This window comes from Eptesicus fuscus, chromosome 18 (assembly GCF_027574615.1).
Source record: "Eptesicus fuscus isolate TK198812 chromosome 18, DD_ASM_mEF_20220401, whole genome shotgun sequence".
NCBI lineage: Eukaryota > Metazoa > Chordata > Mammalia > Chiroptera > Vespertilionidae > Eptesicus > Eptesicus fuscus.
This window is the reverse complement of record NC_072490.1, coordinates 46,041,954-46,059,763: the sequence shown is the minus strand read 5'-3', so window position 1 is coordinate 46,059,763 and position 17,810 is coordinate 46,041,954. Positions and strand designations below refer to the sequence as shown.

At 46.9% G+C, this 17,810-nt stretch overlaps 1 protein-coding gene across 8 annotated transcripts in view; it reads right to left on the bottom strand.

The window, feature by feature from the left end:
• The window catches only part of LOC103290396 (abhydrolase domain containing 6, acylglycerol lipase), a 71,013-nt gene that overhangs the window by 16,839 nt on the left and 36,364 nt on the right, over positions 1-17,810 (bottom strand). For all 8 annotated transcript variants that reach the window (XM_054729561.1, XM_054729558.1, XM_054729556.1 and 5 more), the window contains 5 exons: positions 17,168-17,281; positions 15,768-15,900; positions 10,398-10,555; positions 6,913-6,967; positions 6,611-6,711 (listed from right to left, as the gene is read on the bottom strand). In XM_054729561.1, coding sequence (XP_054585536.1) covers positions 6,611-6,711; positions 6,913-6,967; positions 10,398-10,555; positions 15,768-15,900; positions 17,168-17,281 — 561 coding nt within the window. The remainder of the gene's footprint in view (positions 1-6,610; positions 6,712-6,912; positions 6,968-10,397; positions 10,556-15,767; positions 15,901-17,167; positions 17,282-17,810) is intronic.

The following is a 17,810-nucleotide window of genomic DNA, read 5'->3' as shown; positions in this document are numbered from 1 at the left end:
GACAGGTGGGCAGACAAAGGCGATGTCACAGAGCTCTGATGGGGGAGGATCCTGGAAGCTGAGGGAGCACAGGGAGTAGAATTCATGGACGAGGGTGGGAGGCCGTGGCAAGCACAGGAACAGCCAGTATCTAGGGGCTGAGACCCAGCGTGTAGGGAGTGGGGAGAGCGGGAAGTGAGGAGGACTCAGCACACAGGGAGGGGGAGGGCCTCGTAGGGAGGTGCGATGGGGAGAAGGGGCCTCACTCCTCCAACCGTGTTGGGTGTCTGACCTTAATGTCAGGACAGTGGGGAGCCCCGAGGCTGTGTTAGGGACAGAGACGTGATCAGGCTGGGCTGAGAATGCACCCGAGCGCTGGATTAGGGTGGGTCAAGAGTGGGAAGGACACAGGGAAGATACCAGAGGACACTAATTACTAATTACTAATGACCACAACTGGGGAGCTCTCTTTGAAGGCCCTTTGGGGTCCCCAGCTGTGAATTATGAGCAATGCTTTTCCAATGTGAAAGCCACCATTTTCCAGGGCTGACACTTTTCAACTTAGTTAGTTTCACTTCGGTTATCTGTTATTATGCCAATCCAACTTACTTTTTCTCCCCAACACCCTTGCTTGGTGATGTATTTGCATTCATCCCTCCCCTCTCTTTTTAATTCTCACCTGTTTTTATTAATTTTAGAGAGAGAGAGGGGGAGGGAGGGAGAGAGAGAAACACTGATTGGTTGCCTCCCGTACACGCCCGACCAAAAGCCAAGTATGTGCTCTGAGATCAGGAATCAAACCCGAAGCCTTTTGGTGCTCCCCTTCTCTCATCACTTCCCCCTCAACTCATCCCAGACAAGAGGGCCCCTCCTCTCATCCTTAACGGCAAAAGCAAAACCCCAACACACTGGAGTGCTGTCTGTTTTTGAGCTTCACCCTCATCACCCCACATCATGAAAATCACCATTTCCCACCCATTTGGAAATGGGGCAAGCGGAATGCCGAGCACCCCTGGGCGGCAAAAAGAAACAGCGAAGGAAGCTTAGCGAGAGGGGCACACCCCCTGGAGAAACTGAACCCCTCTGCCTGTCACTCACTCATAGACAAGGTTGCCGTGGCAACCGTCTGAGCAGCTATAAAGCCTGGCTGCTGTGGAAATGCAGGTGGAGTCACCATGTCAAAGCATGAAAAAGTAGAAACTCCCCATGGAGTCGCTATCCTACAGAGATCAGACACAGCTCACAGGCAGAAGACCCACGTGAGCTTCTAGCTTTGACCCTGCTAGGCCGTTAAGCGCAGCATTCCCACAGTCACCCACGTGGAACAGCTGGACGGGTTCTCACGAGGGATGCACGTCCGTGGGATCCATGTCAGCGATTTGTTGGCAGGACACACAGATAAATGGTGAATTTTCCTCCATCCCTACGAGGGCGAGGGAAGCGAGGCACGTGCCTCTGGCACAAACATGTAAGTGGGTGCCAAAGAAGTCGGTGATTAAGACAAATACTATTTTTAAAAAATATTTTCCATTGATTTTTTACAGAGAGGAAGGGAGAGAGAGAGAGAGAGAGAGAGAGAGAGTTAGAAACATTGATCAGCTGCCTCCTGCACACCCCCCACTGGGGATGTGCCCGCAACCAAGGTACGTGCCCTTGACCGGAATCGAACCTGGGACCTTTCAGTCCGCAGGCCGACGCTCTATCCACTGAGACAAACCGGTTTCGGCAAGACAAATACTATTTTAATGCAATATGTAAAAAAAATGTTAATACAAAAAGATCCATGATGAACAAAATATCAAAATTATAGAGACAGGATCCGCCCCTGCATTGCATGACACACCTCCGAGTTCCAGCCCTGCCATGTGCTATAGCGGCAGGTCCACTGTGGGCTGGTGGAGGGCAGATCCTGTCTGTCTTGGTCCCTACTGTATCCCCAGGGTCGAATACAGTGTCAGGCGCATAGTGGATGTTCAATAAATATCAGCTGACTTCAATGTATAGGCGGTCATTTGGTGCGTTTGTCCCTTCGCTAGTTTGTTCATTCACTTCCTTGTTTACTCATTGTCTGTGTGCGTTCTGGGTCTCTGTGTACCAGGCACTATGCTGGCAGGGAGAAGGGACCTAGAGAAATACACCTTGCTGGTCTCCCCAAGGCCCTCCCTCTCTGTGGACTGAACAGAGGAGAAGTACTTGAACGAGTGCGCAGAAACCCTCAGGAAGGTCTGCCAGTTGTGCAGGTGCACACTGCCCACATCCAGGGGGCATCGCTCACATCGACGACGATGCACACGCCTCCCCTGCAGTTGTGCAGTACAGCGCCCGCCCACACGGGTCCAGAGTGCGGGAGACTGAATGCAGGCTGGCAGGGGCGTGTCTGTGACACCCCGTGATGACAGAGCAGGAAAGAAGCCAGGCGGCGTGGGAAGCAAAAGGCCATGAAATACCGGGCCCTGAAGTCTCTGCTACTTGGTCTCTGCCCTCAGGGTGGGCCAACGGACACGTAAGGGTCTGGCCATGTTTACAGCAGGCCCATGGGAGGTCAGGCTCTTTTTCCAGAACCAAATGGACTTAAGAGCCCTGGAGGCCATTCTGGACCTTGGCAGAAGCCGGCTGTCAGAGGCAAAGGACATGAACAATAATTCCTTTCTGATAACTGGAGAAAGATCACCTTCATACACAGCTTTATAGTTGTGAGTACATGAAATACAGTTTATTCTTGCATTATTATTAATTAATTATTATATTATTCTCAAAAGTAGGCTTACAGTTGTGAGCATATGAAATAGTTTATTCTTGTATTATAAATGATTAGTTATTGCATTATTTTCCATGTGAACAACTGTGGCCCTACTTTGCTCCACCCTATCATCGTCTCCCTGGAGCTTCGCAGTCGCCCAGCAGAAGAGAAGCCTATGATTTAGAGCAGCTGAGTGTCTTGCTCAAGGTCACAGGCCAATAAAGGGCAAAGGCAGGGCTGGACTCCAGACTTTCCGACTCCAAGGCCAGTGATCTAGTTTCTGCAAGTGTCTCTGCAGGCTCTGGTCTCTCTCTCCCTGCTGGTCCCCGAGAACCCTGATCACCTTTGGGATTTTTAGAATGAAGAAAGGCCTTCATTGTTCTGACTCTGGTTTCTGAGTGAATGACTCCCTGCCGGCCTAGCCCGAGCCAGCCTCTCACACAGACACACACAAAGCTTCTTTCAGCGTCTGGGCTGCTGCAGAAGCGAGCACAGAGCCCGCCCCTCCCCACACCCTCATTTTGCGCTGTGCATCCTCGGCCACACCTGGCTCACTTGAGGTAGCTGCTCTCTGCCGATGCCCTCGTCCCGCCCTCACACGCTGTGGCCTGGCTTCTCCTCCCGTCTCTTCCTGGGCCGTGGCACATGGCTGCGAGCCTGTGCGGCTGCAGCCTGACTTCCTGCCTGTGCTTTCATCAGCCCACACCGTTGGGATGTGCCACAGGCCAGCAGGGCTCACGATGGTGGCTTTCACCTTGGGGTCCTCGGAGGATCTGTCTCAGTGGGGACAGCCTTTGCTCATGGTATTCAACAGCCAAGACCCCAGGACACCCTTTAACAGACACTGCACTGCTGTCGCCTGTGGGCCTTGCGAGGGCCCCATTTCTCACCGCCCCTCTTGCTTTTCGCATTTTAGAAGAACTTTCAATAAGAGATGATTTCTAGCCCTGGCCGGTTTGGCTCAGTGGACAGAGCGTCGGCCTGCGGACTGAAGGGTCCCAGGTTCGATTCTGGTCAAGGGCATATACCTTGGTTTCAGGCACATCCCCAGTAGGGGGTGTGCAGGAGGCAGCTGATCGATGTTTCTAACTCTCAATCCCTCTCCCTTCCTCTCTGTAAAAAATCAATAAAATATTTTTTTTTAAAAAAGAGATGATTTCTAAAGAACAGTTGCAAACAAACAAACAAACAAACAAAAACCCAACAAAAAAAAAAGGAGCTTCTGGGTATAAATCAGTATTTCTTTGAGGGTTTATTACGGGTTGATTGTGTCTTCCCCAAATTCACATGTTGCAGTTCTAACCACCAGTACTGCAAAATGGGACTTCATTTGGAAACGGGGTCACTGCAGGTGTAATTAGTTAAGATGAGGTCATCCTGGAGCAGGGTGGGCCCCTAATTCAATATGACTGGCATCCTCAGAAAGGGGGGAATTTACACACAGAGGCACGCAGGAACGGGGGAGGCCATGTGAAGATGAAGGGGGAGAGCCGGGCACGGCATCTGCAAGCCAAGGGACGCCAGCTGCCAGCAAAGCACCGGAAGCTGGGCAGAGGCCTGGGACAGCCCGCCCTTCCGTCTCGCAGAAGGAACCACTGCTCACACCTTGGTTCCAGACTTCGAGCTTCCAGAACCGCGAGACAATCGATTTCTGTTGTTTAAGCCTCCCAGCTGGTGGTACTTTGTTGTGGCAGCCCTAGCAAGCGAACCCAGAGCCATCTGACAAAACCTATTAAAATTAAAAAATGCACATGCCCTCTGACCGGTGATTCTACATCTAAGAATTTACCCTTTAGATGTGCTCACCGAGGTACTGCTTAACAGCAAAAAGCTGGAAATGACCTCGATGACCGTCAGAAGGGCACTAATTAGAAACATCATGCAGCTCTCAAGAAGAAGAGCGTAAAGCACTGTGTTGGGCATGAATCACTCACGGGAACCTAGAGGGAATGTGTGACGGGGAGCAGGCTATCTGCGCCGTCCCCAAGTGTCTTCCCACAGACTGCTTATTGGCTGCAAGGGGAGAAAGAGTAAACTACAATGAAGAAATCAGACAACACCCTATTATGTGTCTGAGGGTGTGACTTTGATAACTCATAAAATATTTCAGCCAGGGACTGTCATATAACCGGACTTGAATCATGGGGAAGCAGCAAATAAACTCAAATTGAGGAACATTTCATAAAATAACTGGCCTGTACTCTTATTAAATACCTCAGCGTCATGAATGACAAAGGCGGACTGAGGGATCCACAGAGACATGGCCTGTAGGAAGTGACCCTGCAGTAAACCCTGGTTCAGGGGCCAGGAGGAGGAAGAGGAGGCTTCTGGGTAGGACATTATTGAAATGACCGATGGAACTGGAATATGGATCGTAGATTAGATAAAAGCATCTCATCCACGTTAAATTTCCTGAATGTGGTAATGTACGGTGTTTACATGAGAGAATACTCTTGTTCTCAGTAAATACACTCTGAGGTACTGGGGTTAAAGGGGCATAGTGTAAGCAGCCTACTCCAAATGGTCCAAACATAGATAGATAGGTGAGAATGATAAAGCCAATGTGGCAAATGTTAAAACACTAGTTATGAATAAAATGTGGTAACAGAACGATGGAATGACACAGCAACAAAAAGGGATGATTGGTATATGCAACAACATGGGTGAACCTCCAAAACATGCTTGAGTGGAAGAAGCCAGATGCAAAAGATTACTAGTTATATGATACCATTTATATGAAAGTTCTAGATGAGGCAACACTAGAGAGACAGAAATCAGATCAGTGGTTGCGGGGTCTGGGGGGATGAATTGCAGATGGTCAGGAGGGAATTCCGGGAGTGACCGAGTGTCCAACACCGAGGTGAACTTTACGGCATGTCAATCCACCTCCGTAAAGCAGGTAAAAATTTGGGAATTTAGATAAAGCATATACAAGAGTACTCTGTACTATCCTTATAATGTTTCTGTAAATTAGAAATTATTTCAAAATATTTTAAAAAACAGAATGAGTAGATCTGTATGGGCTGACATGAAATGATTTCTAAGATCTATATTTCCTATAAATATGAAGGTACAAAACTGTGTATACAGCATGTTTAAAAATATGTATGTAGCATGCCTGAAAAACGTACAGGTAAAACTTCTCTGTGCATATGTGTGCCTCTGAGAACAGTAGGCGGACGCTGGCTGGGGCGTTGTCCAGGAAGGCCCTGGGACTCCGCCTGCCATGGGTTTGGGTGTTGTCAGTGGCTGCGCTGACACCACAACAGCAGGGCTGAGTAGCTGTGACCGGTCATATGGGCCACAAAGCGAACATTTTACTCTCTGGCTCTTTACTCTCTTGCCCATCCCTTGGAGATTGAAGAAATATACTCAGGACAGTAAGTGTTGCCTCAAGGAAATGGAAATTGGGATCTGGGATTTTCATTTTTAACCTTTTTATATTCTCTGAAGTTATTGTTGTTTTTAAATATGTTTTTATTGATTTTTTTTAGAGAGAGAGCATGGGAGAGGGATAGAGAGATAGAAACATCAATGAGCCCCCTCCTGGGGATGGAGCTGCAACCTGGGCATGTGCCCTGACCGGGAATCAAACCAGTGACCTCTTGGCTCCTGGGTCGACGCTCAACTGCTAAGCCACACCACCAGGCATTCTCTGAAGTTTTTACACTATACGGCTTTGATAAAAATGATTTTTGAAAACGATTTATAATTGCCTTCCATTTTAAAGGACCAATGTTGTTGCTCTCAACTCACAGCAGGATGCTGCTGCGAACACTGGCACTGACCCAGGGTTGTCCCTCTCGTCCTGGAGTCAGACACCAGCCCACCAGCTGGCTTTGCCAACGGCCTCCCGCTTTTCCTCAGAGGCCCCGGGGACGCGCTCCATACCTGGTCTTGCTTCCCCCAGATGATCTGCGTGGGGACCTTGATCTTGTCCATGTTCTGATGGAGGGAGTACCTCGACTTCTCATTGATGATTTCCAGAAACACTTTTTAGAGAAGGAAAACAGAGTGAGCGAATGCGGGGCTGCGCCCCGGACCCCACCGTACAGCACAGGACAGTCGTTGGGTCCAAGCCGCCACTTCTCTCTCAGGGGCTCAAGCAAACAGACTCCGAATGTAAGAAATAAAAGCCAGCCCCCCATAAAGCTTCACCTGTCCCGGCTCAAAGCTCAAAGCAGGCTACTCACGCTTTCGGTAGAAGCTGTTATGAGGGATGCGAACGTCCACAAGGCCTTGCAGGATCTGAGGACAAACAATCCACAGTTAGAAGGCAAGCGAAGATCCACTTCCTCAGGCTCCTCGCGGCTCTGGGACAAGGAAGGAAATAAAAGTCCAGACATTCACGGCATTGTCAAGGTTTTTAAGGCCTGGTACCCCGAATTCCCATGATACAGTACAATATGATGTAATTGCTCACTAATATCCAAATGCAGAATAAGGTCTATTTAGAAAATTAAACTATTGTGGATGGTGAGTCTCTTAAGCAATAAAGAATTAAACTATTGCCCTAGCCGGTTTGGCTCAGTAGATAGAGCATCGGCCTGTGGACTGAAGGGTCCCAGGTTTGATTCCGGTAAAGGGCGCATACCTTGGTTGTAGGTTCCCCGGCCCTGGTTGGGGTGCATGCAGGAGGCACCAATCAATGTGTCTCTCTCTGTCTCTCCCTCTCCGTTCCACTCTCTCTAAAAATCAATGGAAACGTATCCTTGGGTGAGGATTAACAAAAAGGAAGGAAGGAAGGAAGGAAGGAAGGAAGGAAGGAAGGAAGGAAGGAAGGAAGGAAGGAAGGAAGGAAGGAAGGAAGGAAAAAGAATAAACTATTGGGAGAATCTGGGAGGGTGCAGAGTCCCTTGTTTATTGCCTGACATTGTCTTTGCCTCCCCTGCTGCGGTCTGTGAAGGCTGCAGCAGCTGTGGATCTCCTGGACCCAGACACTGACTGAGAGGTGCGTGGCCGGAAGGAACACAGCCCCCACTTCCCCTGCCTCGGGGCTCTTGAGGTAGGTCCTAGGTTCACATTAGCAGCCACCACTCCTCTCATCTTCCTGGGAATGGTCTGAACCTCTTAAATGCACTCTCAGGAGTCCTGTGCATGGATTGAAGTGGGAAAATCAGCCATAACTGCTCTGGACTAAACCAACCCCTGGAGCATGGACTAGAACCTAACAGGACCAGAAGCGCAAGTCCAGAGGTGAGCCAATGGCAAGCTGTCAACACACTGTGCTCAGCTTCAGACATTTTCTTTGCTCTATCTATCTGCACCCATGCACCGTATTCATCGGGCATCCATCCGCCCATCCTCCACCTCTGCTCCACCTCCCTATCCATCCATCCATCCTGCATCTCTGAATCACATATGCACATGTCTACCGATGTATCCATCTACTTGTATCCACCAACCCATCTACTCTCCATCCTGCATTCTCCAGACATCCTCCCACCCAGCCAATCAAGCATCCAGCCATCCATCTATCCTACATCTTAAATCATCTATGCATGTGAACACATCATTTCATGAATTCATCTATCATGCATCTACCCACACCTCCATGCTCCATCCCTGCATTATCCAGGCATCCTTGCATCCACTGATCCATCCAATCTACACCTAAGACCTATTTCATGCAAGCATTGTGCCAAAAGCTGAGGACAGAGCAGCAAATTAAGACAAAGTCCTTGATCTTACTGAGTTTAGACTGCAAGACACAAACAAACAAACAGACAAACAGACGACAGTCATAACACGGGTGCTTGGGTGCCCCTTCTCTCCTGGAGGGAAAGACTTTGGAGCTGCCATTTATTTTCTCCCGGCATTTTCATATCCCTGACAACTCAAAACTTGGAATTTTCTAAAACTGTTTGGCCACTCTATTCGGGGAGGAGATCAGTGCCTGGAGGGGATCAGTGCAGCTTCACAACTAAAAGGATTTCAGGGCCCGGCTGGTGTGGCTCAGTGGTGAGTGTCGACCTATGAACCAGGAGGTCATGGTTTGGTTCCCAGTCAGGGCACAGGCCCCAGGTTGTGGGCTCGATCCCCAGCAGGGGGCATGCAGGAGGCAGCTGATCAATGTTTCTCATCATTGATGTTTCTATCTCTCCCTCTCCCTTCCTCTCTGAAATCAATAAAAATATACTGTATATATTTTAAAAAAGGATTTCAGGTATAAAATACAGGACAGATTCTGGGTGCTTCCTCAGAGACAGGGTACACCCAATGACTGAGTCATGCTCACAACCTATGCATAGAGCCCACTCTCTCACCTCCTACGAGGACCCATCCACCCTGAGGCAGGGTCCAGCTCGTACAACAGAGGGAGATGATTTGCTGTTATGAAGCCTCCGCCATGGACTCTCCTCTCTTGGTTTTCTATTCTTTCCTTAGATGACTCCATGCAGACCCAGGTCCTTTAATGTAATCATCAGCTATGGCTCTGATTGTCTAGCTCCAAACAGACTTCCCTCAGCAACACCTGCCTGCTTGACATCTGCGCTCGGAGGCCTCAAAGGCAGCTTGAACTTAAGGCACCCAAAATGGAGCTGTTAGCTTGTCCCCTAAACGCACCTTCTCTCTCCTTCTCCTATTCAGAAAACGCTGCCTTTATCCAACTCAAGTACCAGAAGTCACCTGTGACTCCTCACTTTCCCTCATTGTCCACATCCAATTGGCCAGTAAGTCCTCTGTTCTTCCTCCCAAAGCATTTCAGATCTCCTGTCTCCACTGCTGCCACCCTAGTCCACACCGCCATCATCTTTGAGCCACATCAGCACCCTCCTGGCTTTCCCTGCTTCTGTTCGTACCCCCTACAATCCTTCAGGGGTGCTCCGATCCTACTTAGAGACACCTCAGACTCCTTCCCATAACCCATCCGGTGCTACAGGAGCTAGCCCAGGGGTTCTCAAAATGGATTTTGGGAGTCCATGAGGTTAAACTATTTTCATAATAATACTAAATGTTATTTGCCTTTTTTCACTTTGACTTCCTCAAAAGCAGACTGATTTTCGGAGCCTACAGAAGAAGAGACAATGTCACTCTGGTGGCTAATGAAATGAGTACGTCTATATTCTTGTGTTTTAAGTTTTTATGACTTTTAATTTCTAATATGGGAAATATCAACAGTTATAACTTTCACAAACGAACACTCTTTGGGGTTCTCGATAATTTTTGAAAGTATAAAGTGGTCCTGAGATTTTTTAAAAATTGAGAATCTCTGGTTGAGCCCCTGCCTCCCCTTCCATCCTCATCCATCGCATCCTCTCCCTCATCCTCTGGGCTCCAGTCACCCAGGGCCCCTTTTAGCGTCTTGAACTGGCCGATGTTTTTTCTACCTCTGAACGTGCTATTCCTTCAGAGAGGCTTATGCAATCTTCTGCTGCCTCCCTGTTTTATTCACGGCACCATCTTCATTTCCCCTAGAAAACGTATTATAATTTGTAAGCATCTGTCTACTTGTTAACTGTCTGCCTCCCCACTAGCCTGTGTCCGCCCAGGAACCTCTTCTGTCTTATTCATGGACCTCTGTGCCCAAGCACAGTGCCTGACATGTCACGGCCACTGCACAGACACTTGTTGAGTGAATAGACAGGTAAGTGCAGGGGGGAGGGTACATGAAGCAAGCTGTGCTGGCCCCTGCACCTCGGGCAGGAGGCAGGCACCTGGCTGCCGAGTCACATACCTGCTGGGGCACCTTGAAGCGGACGTAGGAGCAGAGCTGCAGCATCTCGCTCATCTCCTCCGGGGTGGACGGGATCAGCGGGATCTTCTCCATGGCCGCCGAGTCCTGCAGTTCTCTGAGCCGTCGTATGAACTGATTGTCCGTTGAGTATTGCAGGCCTGGGGGATTCAAACCAAAACAGCTTGGCCATTCATCTACCTTCTTACCAACCCCCATCGTAGAGAGGGAACGTCTAGTATCAGCTAATATGTTTCAGGGGGTTTTCACCAGATTCCTTTTTAATGGGTTCTGCCATCCTTGCTCAACGTCAAAAACACACCCTGAAGAGAAACAGAAAAAAATCCCTCCAGATATTTTACGGACGGGTGACCAGCAGCGTGGGGAGCCCGTAAGAAATACTGCAGCTCAGCCCCTCCCTAAGTCTCCTGAGTCAGACCTGCCCTTTAACAGCTGTCCGGAGACTTATCTGTATGAGAGAGTTAAGAAGCATTAGCCTAGAAGACAGCTCGCCTGAGCCCCTTTCACATCTGTGCTGTTGAGAGGAGATCTCACGAAATGCATGATGGGAAGAAAACAGAGAATTGGAGGAACTGACTACTCCTCCCTTTGTCCTGGACCCACTTAATAATCTCTTTTTTTAAAAATCTTTTTATTGAGGTATTATATGTGTACATATCTTACTGTTACCCCCCCCACCCCACACCCACACATGCCCTCCCCCCCCAGAGTTTTGCGTTCATTGTTTATGCTTATATGCATGCATACAAGTCCTTCGTTTGATTTCATAACTCCCCCACCTTTCCCAAACTTTCCCCCTGTACTTTGAACGTCTGTTTGATGCTTTACTGTCTCTGTATCTATCTTTTTGTTCACCACTTTATAATGTTCTTTACTATCCCTAAATGAGTGAGATCATGTGGTATTTTTCTTTCATTGACTGGCTTATTTCACTTAGCATAATGTTCTCCAATTCCATCCAGGTTGCTGCAAATGATGAGAATTCCTTCTTTTTTATGGCAGCATAGTATTCCATTGTGTAGATGTACCACAGTTTTCCGATCCAGTCATCTGCTGATGGGCACCTAGGCTGTTTCCAAATCTTAGCTATTGTAAATTGTGCTGCTATGAACATAGTGGTGCATATATCCTTTCTGATTGGTGTTTCTAGTTTCTTCGGATATATTCCCAGGAGTGGGATTACTGGGTCAAATGGGAGTTCCATTTTCAGTTTTTTGAGGAAACTCCATACTGTTCTCCACAGTGGCTGCACCAGTCTGCATTCCCACCAGCAGTGCACGAGGGTTCCTTTTTCTCCGCATCCTTGCCAACACTTGTTGTTTGTTGATTTGTTGATGATAGCCATTCTGACAGGTGTGAGATGGTACCTCATTGTTGTTTTGATTTGCATCTCTCGGATAATAAGTGACTTTGAACATGTTTTCATGTGTCTCTTGGCCTTCCTTCTGTCTTCTTTTGAAAATATTCTGTTTAGGTCTGTTGCCCATTTTTTTATTGGATCATTTATCTTCCTCTTATTGAGTTGCATAAGCTGCCTGTAGATGTTGGAGATTAAACCTTTATCAGTGATAGCATTTGCAAATATGTTTTCCCATGCAGTGGGCTTTCTTGTTGTTTTGTTGATGGTTTCTTTTGCTGTAAAAAAGCTTTTTATTTTGATGTAGTCCCATTTGTTAATTTTCTCTTTAGCTTCCATTGCCCTAGGGGCAGTGTCAGTGAAGAAGTTCTTGTGGCATATGTCTGAGATTTTGTTGCCTGTGGATTCCTCTAGTATTTTTATGGTTTCCTGTCTTATGTTTAAGTCCTGTATCCATTTTGAGTTTATTTTTGTGTATGGTGTAAGTTGGTGATCTAGTTTCATTTTTTTGCATGTATCTGTCCAGTTTTCCCAACACCATTTATTGAAGAGACTGTCTTGACTCCATTGTATGTTCATGCCTCCTTTGTCAAATATTAATTGAGCATAGTGGTTTGGGTCGATATCTGGGTTCTCTATTCTGTTCCATTGATCAATATGTCTGTTCTTGTGCCAGTACCAGGCTGTTTTGAGAACAGTGGCTTTGTAATACAGCTTGAAATCTGGTATTGAGATCCCACCTACTTTATTCTTCTTTCTGAGGATTGCTGAGGCTAGTCGGGGTCTTTTTTTATTCCAGATGAATTTTTGGAGAGTTCTTTCTAGGTCTGTGAAATATGCTGTTGGTATTTTGATGGGGAGTGCATTGAATCTGTAGATTGCTTTGGGTAGTATGGACATTTTAATGATGTTGATTCTACCAATCCAGGAACATGGTATGTTCTTCCATCTGTTTACGTCTTCCTCTATCTCTTTTTTCAGTGTCCTGTAGTTTTCTGCGTATAGGTCTTTTACCTCCTTAGTTAAGTTTATTCCTAGGTAATAATCTCTTATTTGGGGTCAATACACAAAACACAGTGAGAGCAAGTCCCCCTCTGAGCCACCCCCCACGCTGGGGCAGCGGCTGCCCTCTGTACAGTCTCCCTTCCTCCAGGAGAGCACCAGGCGATCCATCGTGAGACTGAAAAGCTTTGAGATGGCCCTGGCTGGTTTGCTCAGTGGTTAGACCGTCATGGGTTCGATTCCTGGTCTAGGGCATGCACCTCGGTTGCAGGTTCCCCAGCCCGGTAGGGGCACATGCGGGAGGCAATTGTATCTCTCTCCCGTCGTTGTTTCTCTCTCCCCTTCCTCCCACTCTCTCTAGAAATAAATGGAAAAAATATCCTCCAGTGAGGATTAAAAAAAAAGCTTTGAGATGGACCATTATTTCCTGCACCCTGGAGCATGGCACACGAGAGTTTACACAAACTGATGTACACAGGAATGCAAAAATAACTTTCACTGCCAACAATGAGCAGACCTCTAGGTGTTTAACTTAGCTACAGCACTGGATTTTATTTATTTGAATTTTTTTCTATTTGAAGAACTAGATTTTTGGAAAGGCAATGGCATTGATACTAAGCTGCAGAAATCCACACTTTACAAATCTCCTATATTCAGTAGCTCCTTTAAATCCATTATGGGCATCGAGTGGCTTTCACAACGCCACGAGGGCCGATTGCATGATCTATTTCCTTTCACTTTAAAGATAATCCAGACTAAATGTCATGTGGTATCTTGCATTGGATCCTGGATCAGGAAAAGGACACTAGTGGAAAAACGAATGAAATCCAAGTACTGGAGTTTCGTTAACAGCAATGTACCAATGCTGGTTTGATTGTGGTGACACATTTACTGGGTAATGTGAGCTGTTAACAACGGGGGGAAACTGGATGAAGGGTAGATGGAACTCTGTACTATCTTTTGCAACACTTCTGCAAACTTAAAAAATTATTTCAAAGTAAAAAAAAGTTTATCTTTCCATTTTCACATATAAACAGTTTTAAATTTTCAATGGAAACTCAGGTGTATAACTCTTCGAGCAAATGAACATACACTTGAAAAAGCCGGTTAGATCTGACCTTCCATAAGTGATTTAAAATCTAATAACCTTCCATAGGAGCTGTTTCTCCAATTCTCAAACTTTATTATTAAAAGAACAAATGATTTCAGACATGGCACTTGGGAAGAGGAGGAGAGAAAACCCAGTGGGAACTTGACTGCAATTCCAATGTCCTCACCAGACCTGAAACTATTTGCTTTCAGAGTGACTGAAAGATTTTAAAGGTCCGTTCATTTACATTTTAGTGAGGTATACAGGTTTGACTCAAGGCTGGGTTCTAGTGGGTAAAGGGGGTCGTGGACATGAGTCACATACAGGAGACAGTGAACATAAACTGACTTCCAAAAAAGCCGCAGCTTGGGTTCTGCAGCCAGACAGCCTGGAACCGGTTCCTACGCTGGCTCAGGCACTTACATAATTTCTTTGTACCTCAATGTTCCTACTAATAAAACGGGCATGCTATCTTGATCTGGATATAACTAGATTACTGAGATGTACACTTAAAATCTGGGCAATTCACATCATACTCCAACGAAGTACCAGAGAGACAGGAAGCAAGACAAGGAAGAAGAGAAAAATTAGTATTTTTTCTCTCTAACGTATTATAAATCCAAGTTCAAAGACTAAGGTAAGACAAATGAATTTTTAAAAAATCCAACTTCAGATCATAATTTCTGGGGACATGTTACAGCTCAAGTTGACATGTATACAAGTAAGAACAAAGAAACTAAAGTTGTTGATTTTTTTAAAAAGATCTTGTAATGAGTAAAGATCTCTGAGTTTTCAGCAAAAAAGAGGAGAGACATAATAACAGTACCATCACTTCATAAAGTCACAGTGATGGCAACAATGAACTCTATACAAACAGCTTAGCTCAAAAGAGCTCAATAAATGTTGGATAGTAATATTATTATATTTCAACTAGAGGCCCAGTGCACAAATTCATGCACGGGTGGGGTCCAGCCGGCCTGCCCTGATCGGGCCAATCGGTCCGTCCAGCTGGGAGGTCAGGGGGGACTGTGGGAGGTTGGCCAGCCAGCCCCACCTTCTGGTTGAACTCCTGGTCAAGGGGACAATTTGCATATTAGCCTTTTATTATATAGGATTATATAGGATGTATTTATGTGCTGTAAAGTACTATACACATTTTAATTAACCACCAAATTCTTTGTGGAATAAGACTGGCTCTATAATTTAAAAGTCAGTGTGGTTATGATTATGGTTTTGTTTTGTTAATCCTCACCCGAGGATATTTTTCCATTGATTTTTAGAGAGAGTGGAAGGGAAGAAGAGGCACAGAGAGAGAATTGATGTGAGAGACATCGATTGGTTGCCTCCCACACATGGGATCAAGTTTGCAAATGTGGTACATACCCTTGCCCAGAATTGAACCCAGGATCCTTTAATCCACAGCCCGACACTCTATCCATTGAGCGAAACCAGCTAGGGCATGATTATGGTGGTTTTTTTTAATCCTCACCCAAGGATATGTTTATTGATTTTAGAGAGAGGAATGGGGGGGAGGGGGAGAGAGAGAGAGAGAGAGAGAAACATGGATATGAGAGAGAAACATCGACTGGTTGCCTTTTGCAAGTGCCCCAACTGAGAAAGAACCTGAAACCTAGGTATGTGCCCTGACCATGAATCGAACCCGAGCCCTTTTGATGTACGGGACAGTGCTCCAACCAACTGAGCCAGAGCAGCCAGGGCTAGGATTAGGGTTAGACAACTAGTGTTTGGTTAGTTATCACAAAAGCGATGCATGTCTCTGAAGGACACATCGAAAGATGATCCTAAAAACCAGTCAGAGCAGACACTGCCCCTTGGTCCTTCGGAGAGTCAGACCCTTCGGTGCTCCACTCACTCCTGGGGACATTTTAGCCTGGCAACTCACCCGCAGGGCACACGAGAGACAGGCTGCAGATGTCCGACGGGTAGTAAGCAGCGTACACGCCGGCCACATTGCCGCCCATGGAGGTGCCTATCAGGTGGAACGGTTTTTTGTTCAGCTTGAGGCATTCCACAAACTGGGAAGGGAAATGAGAAGGGGGTTGGTTATATAGCTGCAGACAGTGGCAACAGTGATTACAGAGCAAACAACCTCTATTGCCTCTGGGGACAAAGGAAAGGCATATTGACGAAAGGGGGTCTGAACCTCTCCTGGACCCGTTATCCAGAGGAACCCCGAGGCAGGCATGTACTCTTTACCTGGCACAAGTGATGGAGGGGTCATGTCTGAGTATAAAACCACCAAAGATTCTCCTGATGCTGAGTCAGACAACTTTTCTATAAAGGTCCTGAGAGTAAATATTTTCTGCTTTGTGGGCCATATGATTTCAGTAGCAACTACTTAGCTCTTTTGTTGTAGCACAAAAGCAACTAAGACAATAGGTAAATGAATGAACATGGATTTGTTTCAATAAAATTCGCTTACAAAAATAGGCAGCAGGCCAAATATAGCCCATGGGCCATGGTTTGCTGACTCTTGCCCTAATTTAAAGTCCTTCTCATCCTTCTAACTATCTGTTCATATAACTATCCACCCCTCCATCTATCTATTCAACCATCCAACCATCCAGCCAACTATCTATCCATCCAACCAACCACCACTGATGCTTTAGATAACTGTTTATCTTAAAAATATTAATTGGATAACTGTTATGTACCAGGAAGTATGGTCAGCTGCAGAAGCTACAGCAAAGAGCCAAAGACACAAGGTTCCTGACCTCATCAAAGTACATAGTTTAAAGGGGGGGACGGGGGGAGACATACACACATTAAATGAATATCCTTATCTGGGGGAAATACTAATATCAATGTAAAACTGTGGATTACTAAAGTCTGAAATGGTCCATGAGCTCCAGGACCTTGAAAGCCCAGCCAAAGGGGGGTTGAAGATAGATGCTGAAGCAGAACAAAATGCAGAGAGCATCCTCCCCATCTTCCCCAGCTAGGCAGAAGGGCTACTGCGGTCATCACATAGTTGGTAAGCAGAAACACAGACTCCAGGGAAATGAGTCTTGAGAAATACTAAATGTCTTCAAAGAGCCGAGAAAATGCTCAGATTGTCATATTTCTTCACAACCATTGCAACAGGCTGAGAGGAGACTAGTCTGCAATAAGCCCTGGCCCTCCACAGCGGGCCAAGGAAACCACTGGGGTGCCACTTGGTGTGCAATTACTTAACAGAATGCACTGGAGACTCATTACGAGTCAGTACTGCTCTCCAGGCGTAGGCTTGCAGTGAAGGGCAAGACCCACACTCTTGGCAGTTGTTGGTGGAGCCCTGCTTACCTGATGTATCCTCTTGGCTTGCCCGTCTATGGACAGGTCATCCAGGGAAGAGCGGGTGGTACCCTCATGTCCTGGCATGTCCACGCAGACCAAGTGCAGGTTCTTTGGAAGGAACTGAGGACACACAGGCCCGGAGAGTCAGTATGCGGCATGCAGACCGTGTCGGCCCACTTTCCCGAGAAGGCTGCGCCTACTTAACAAGTAACCTAGATAGCCAACCCTGGGGACATATGGTCCTGGGCCACTCGGAGTTTTACCCTAGTAACATCGGATGGGAATAAGCATTGCCAGTCGCCTCCTAGGGAGCAGAGGCCCAGAGACTAATACATACATAGGTGAAGGGGACTCGGAGGATGACTGGAAAAGGGGGACAGAGGTGAAGGCAGCAGGTCTGGATCTCTCACCTTTGACACCAGCTGATAGGTACTGCCTCTCCTCCTTGTCCCACCCCCACCCCCCGCCCCACTTACTCCAGTCATGCAGCCACTGACTGGGAGCTAGAGGGATGCTTTTGTTCTGCTAGAGCCCTGGCCAGCTCTGGAGCCCACAGGAGCAAGGCTTTCTTTAAGAACCATGTCTGATCACCCTGGTTCTAGTTTCTTCCATTTAAATATGTGCCACTTTTCACCAGGAAACCGAGAAA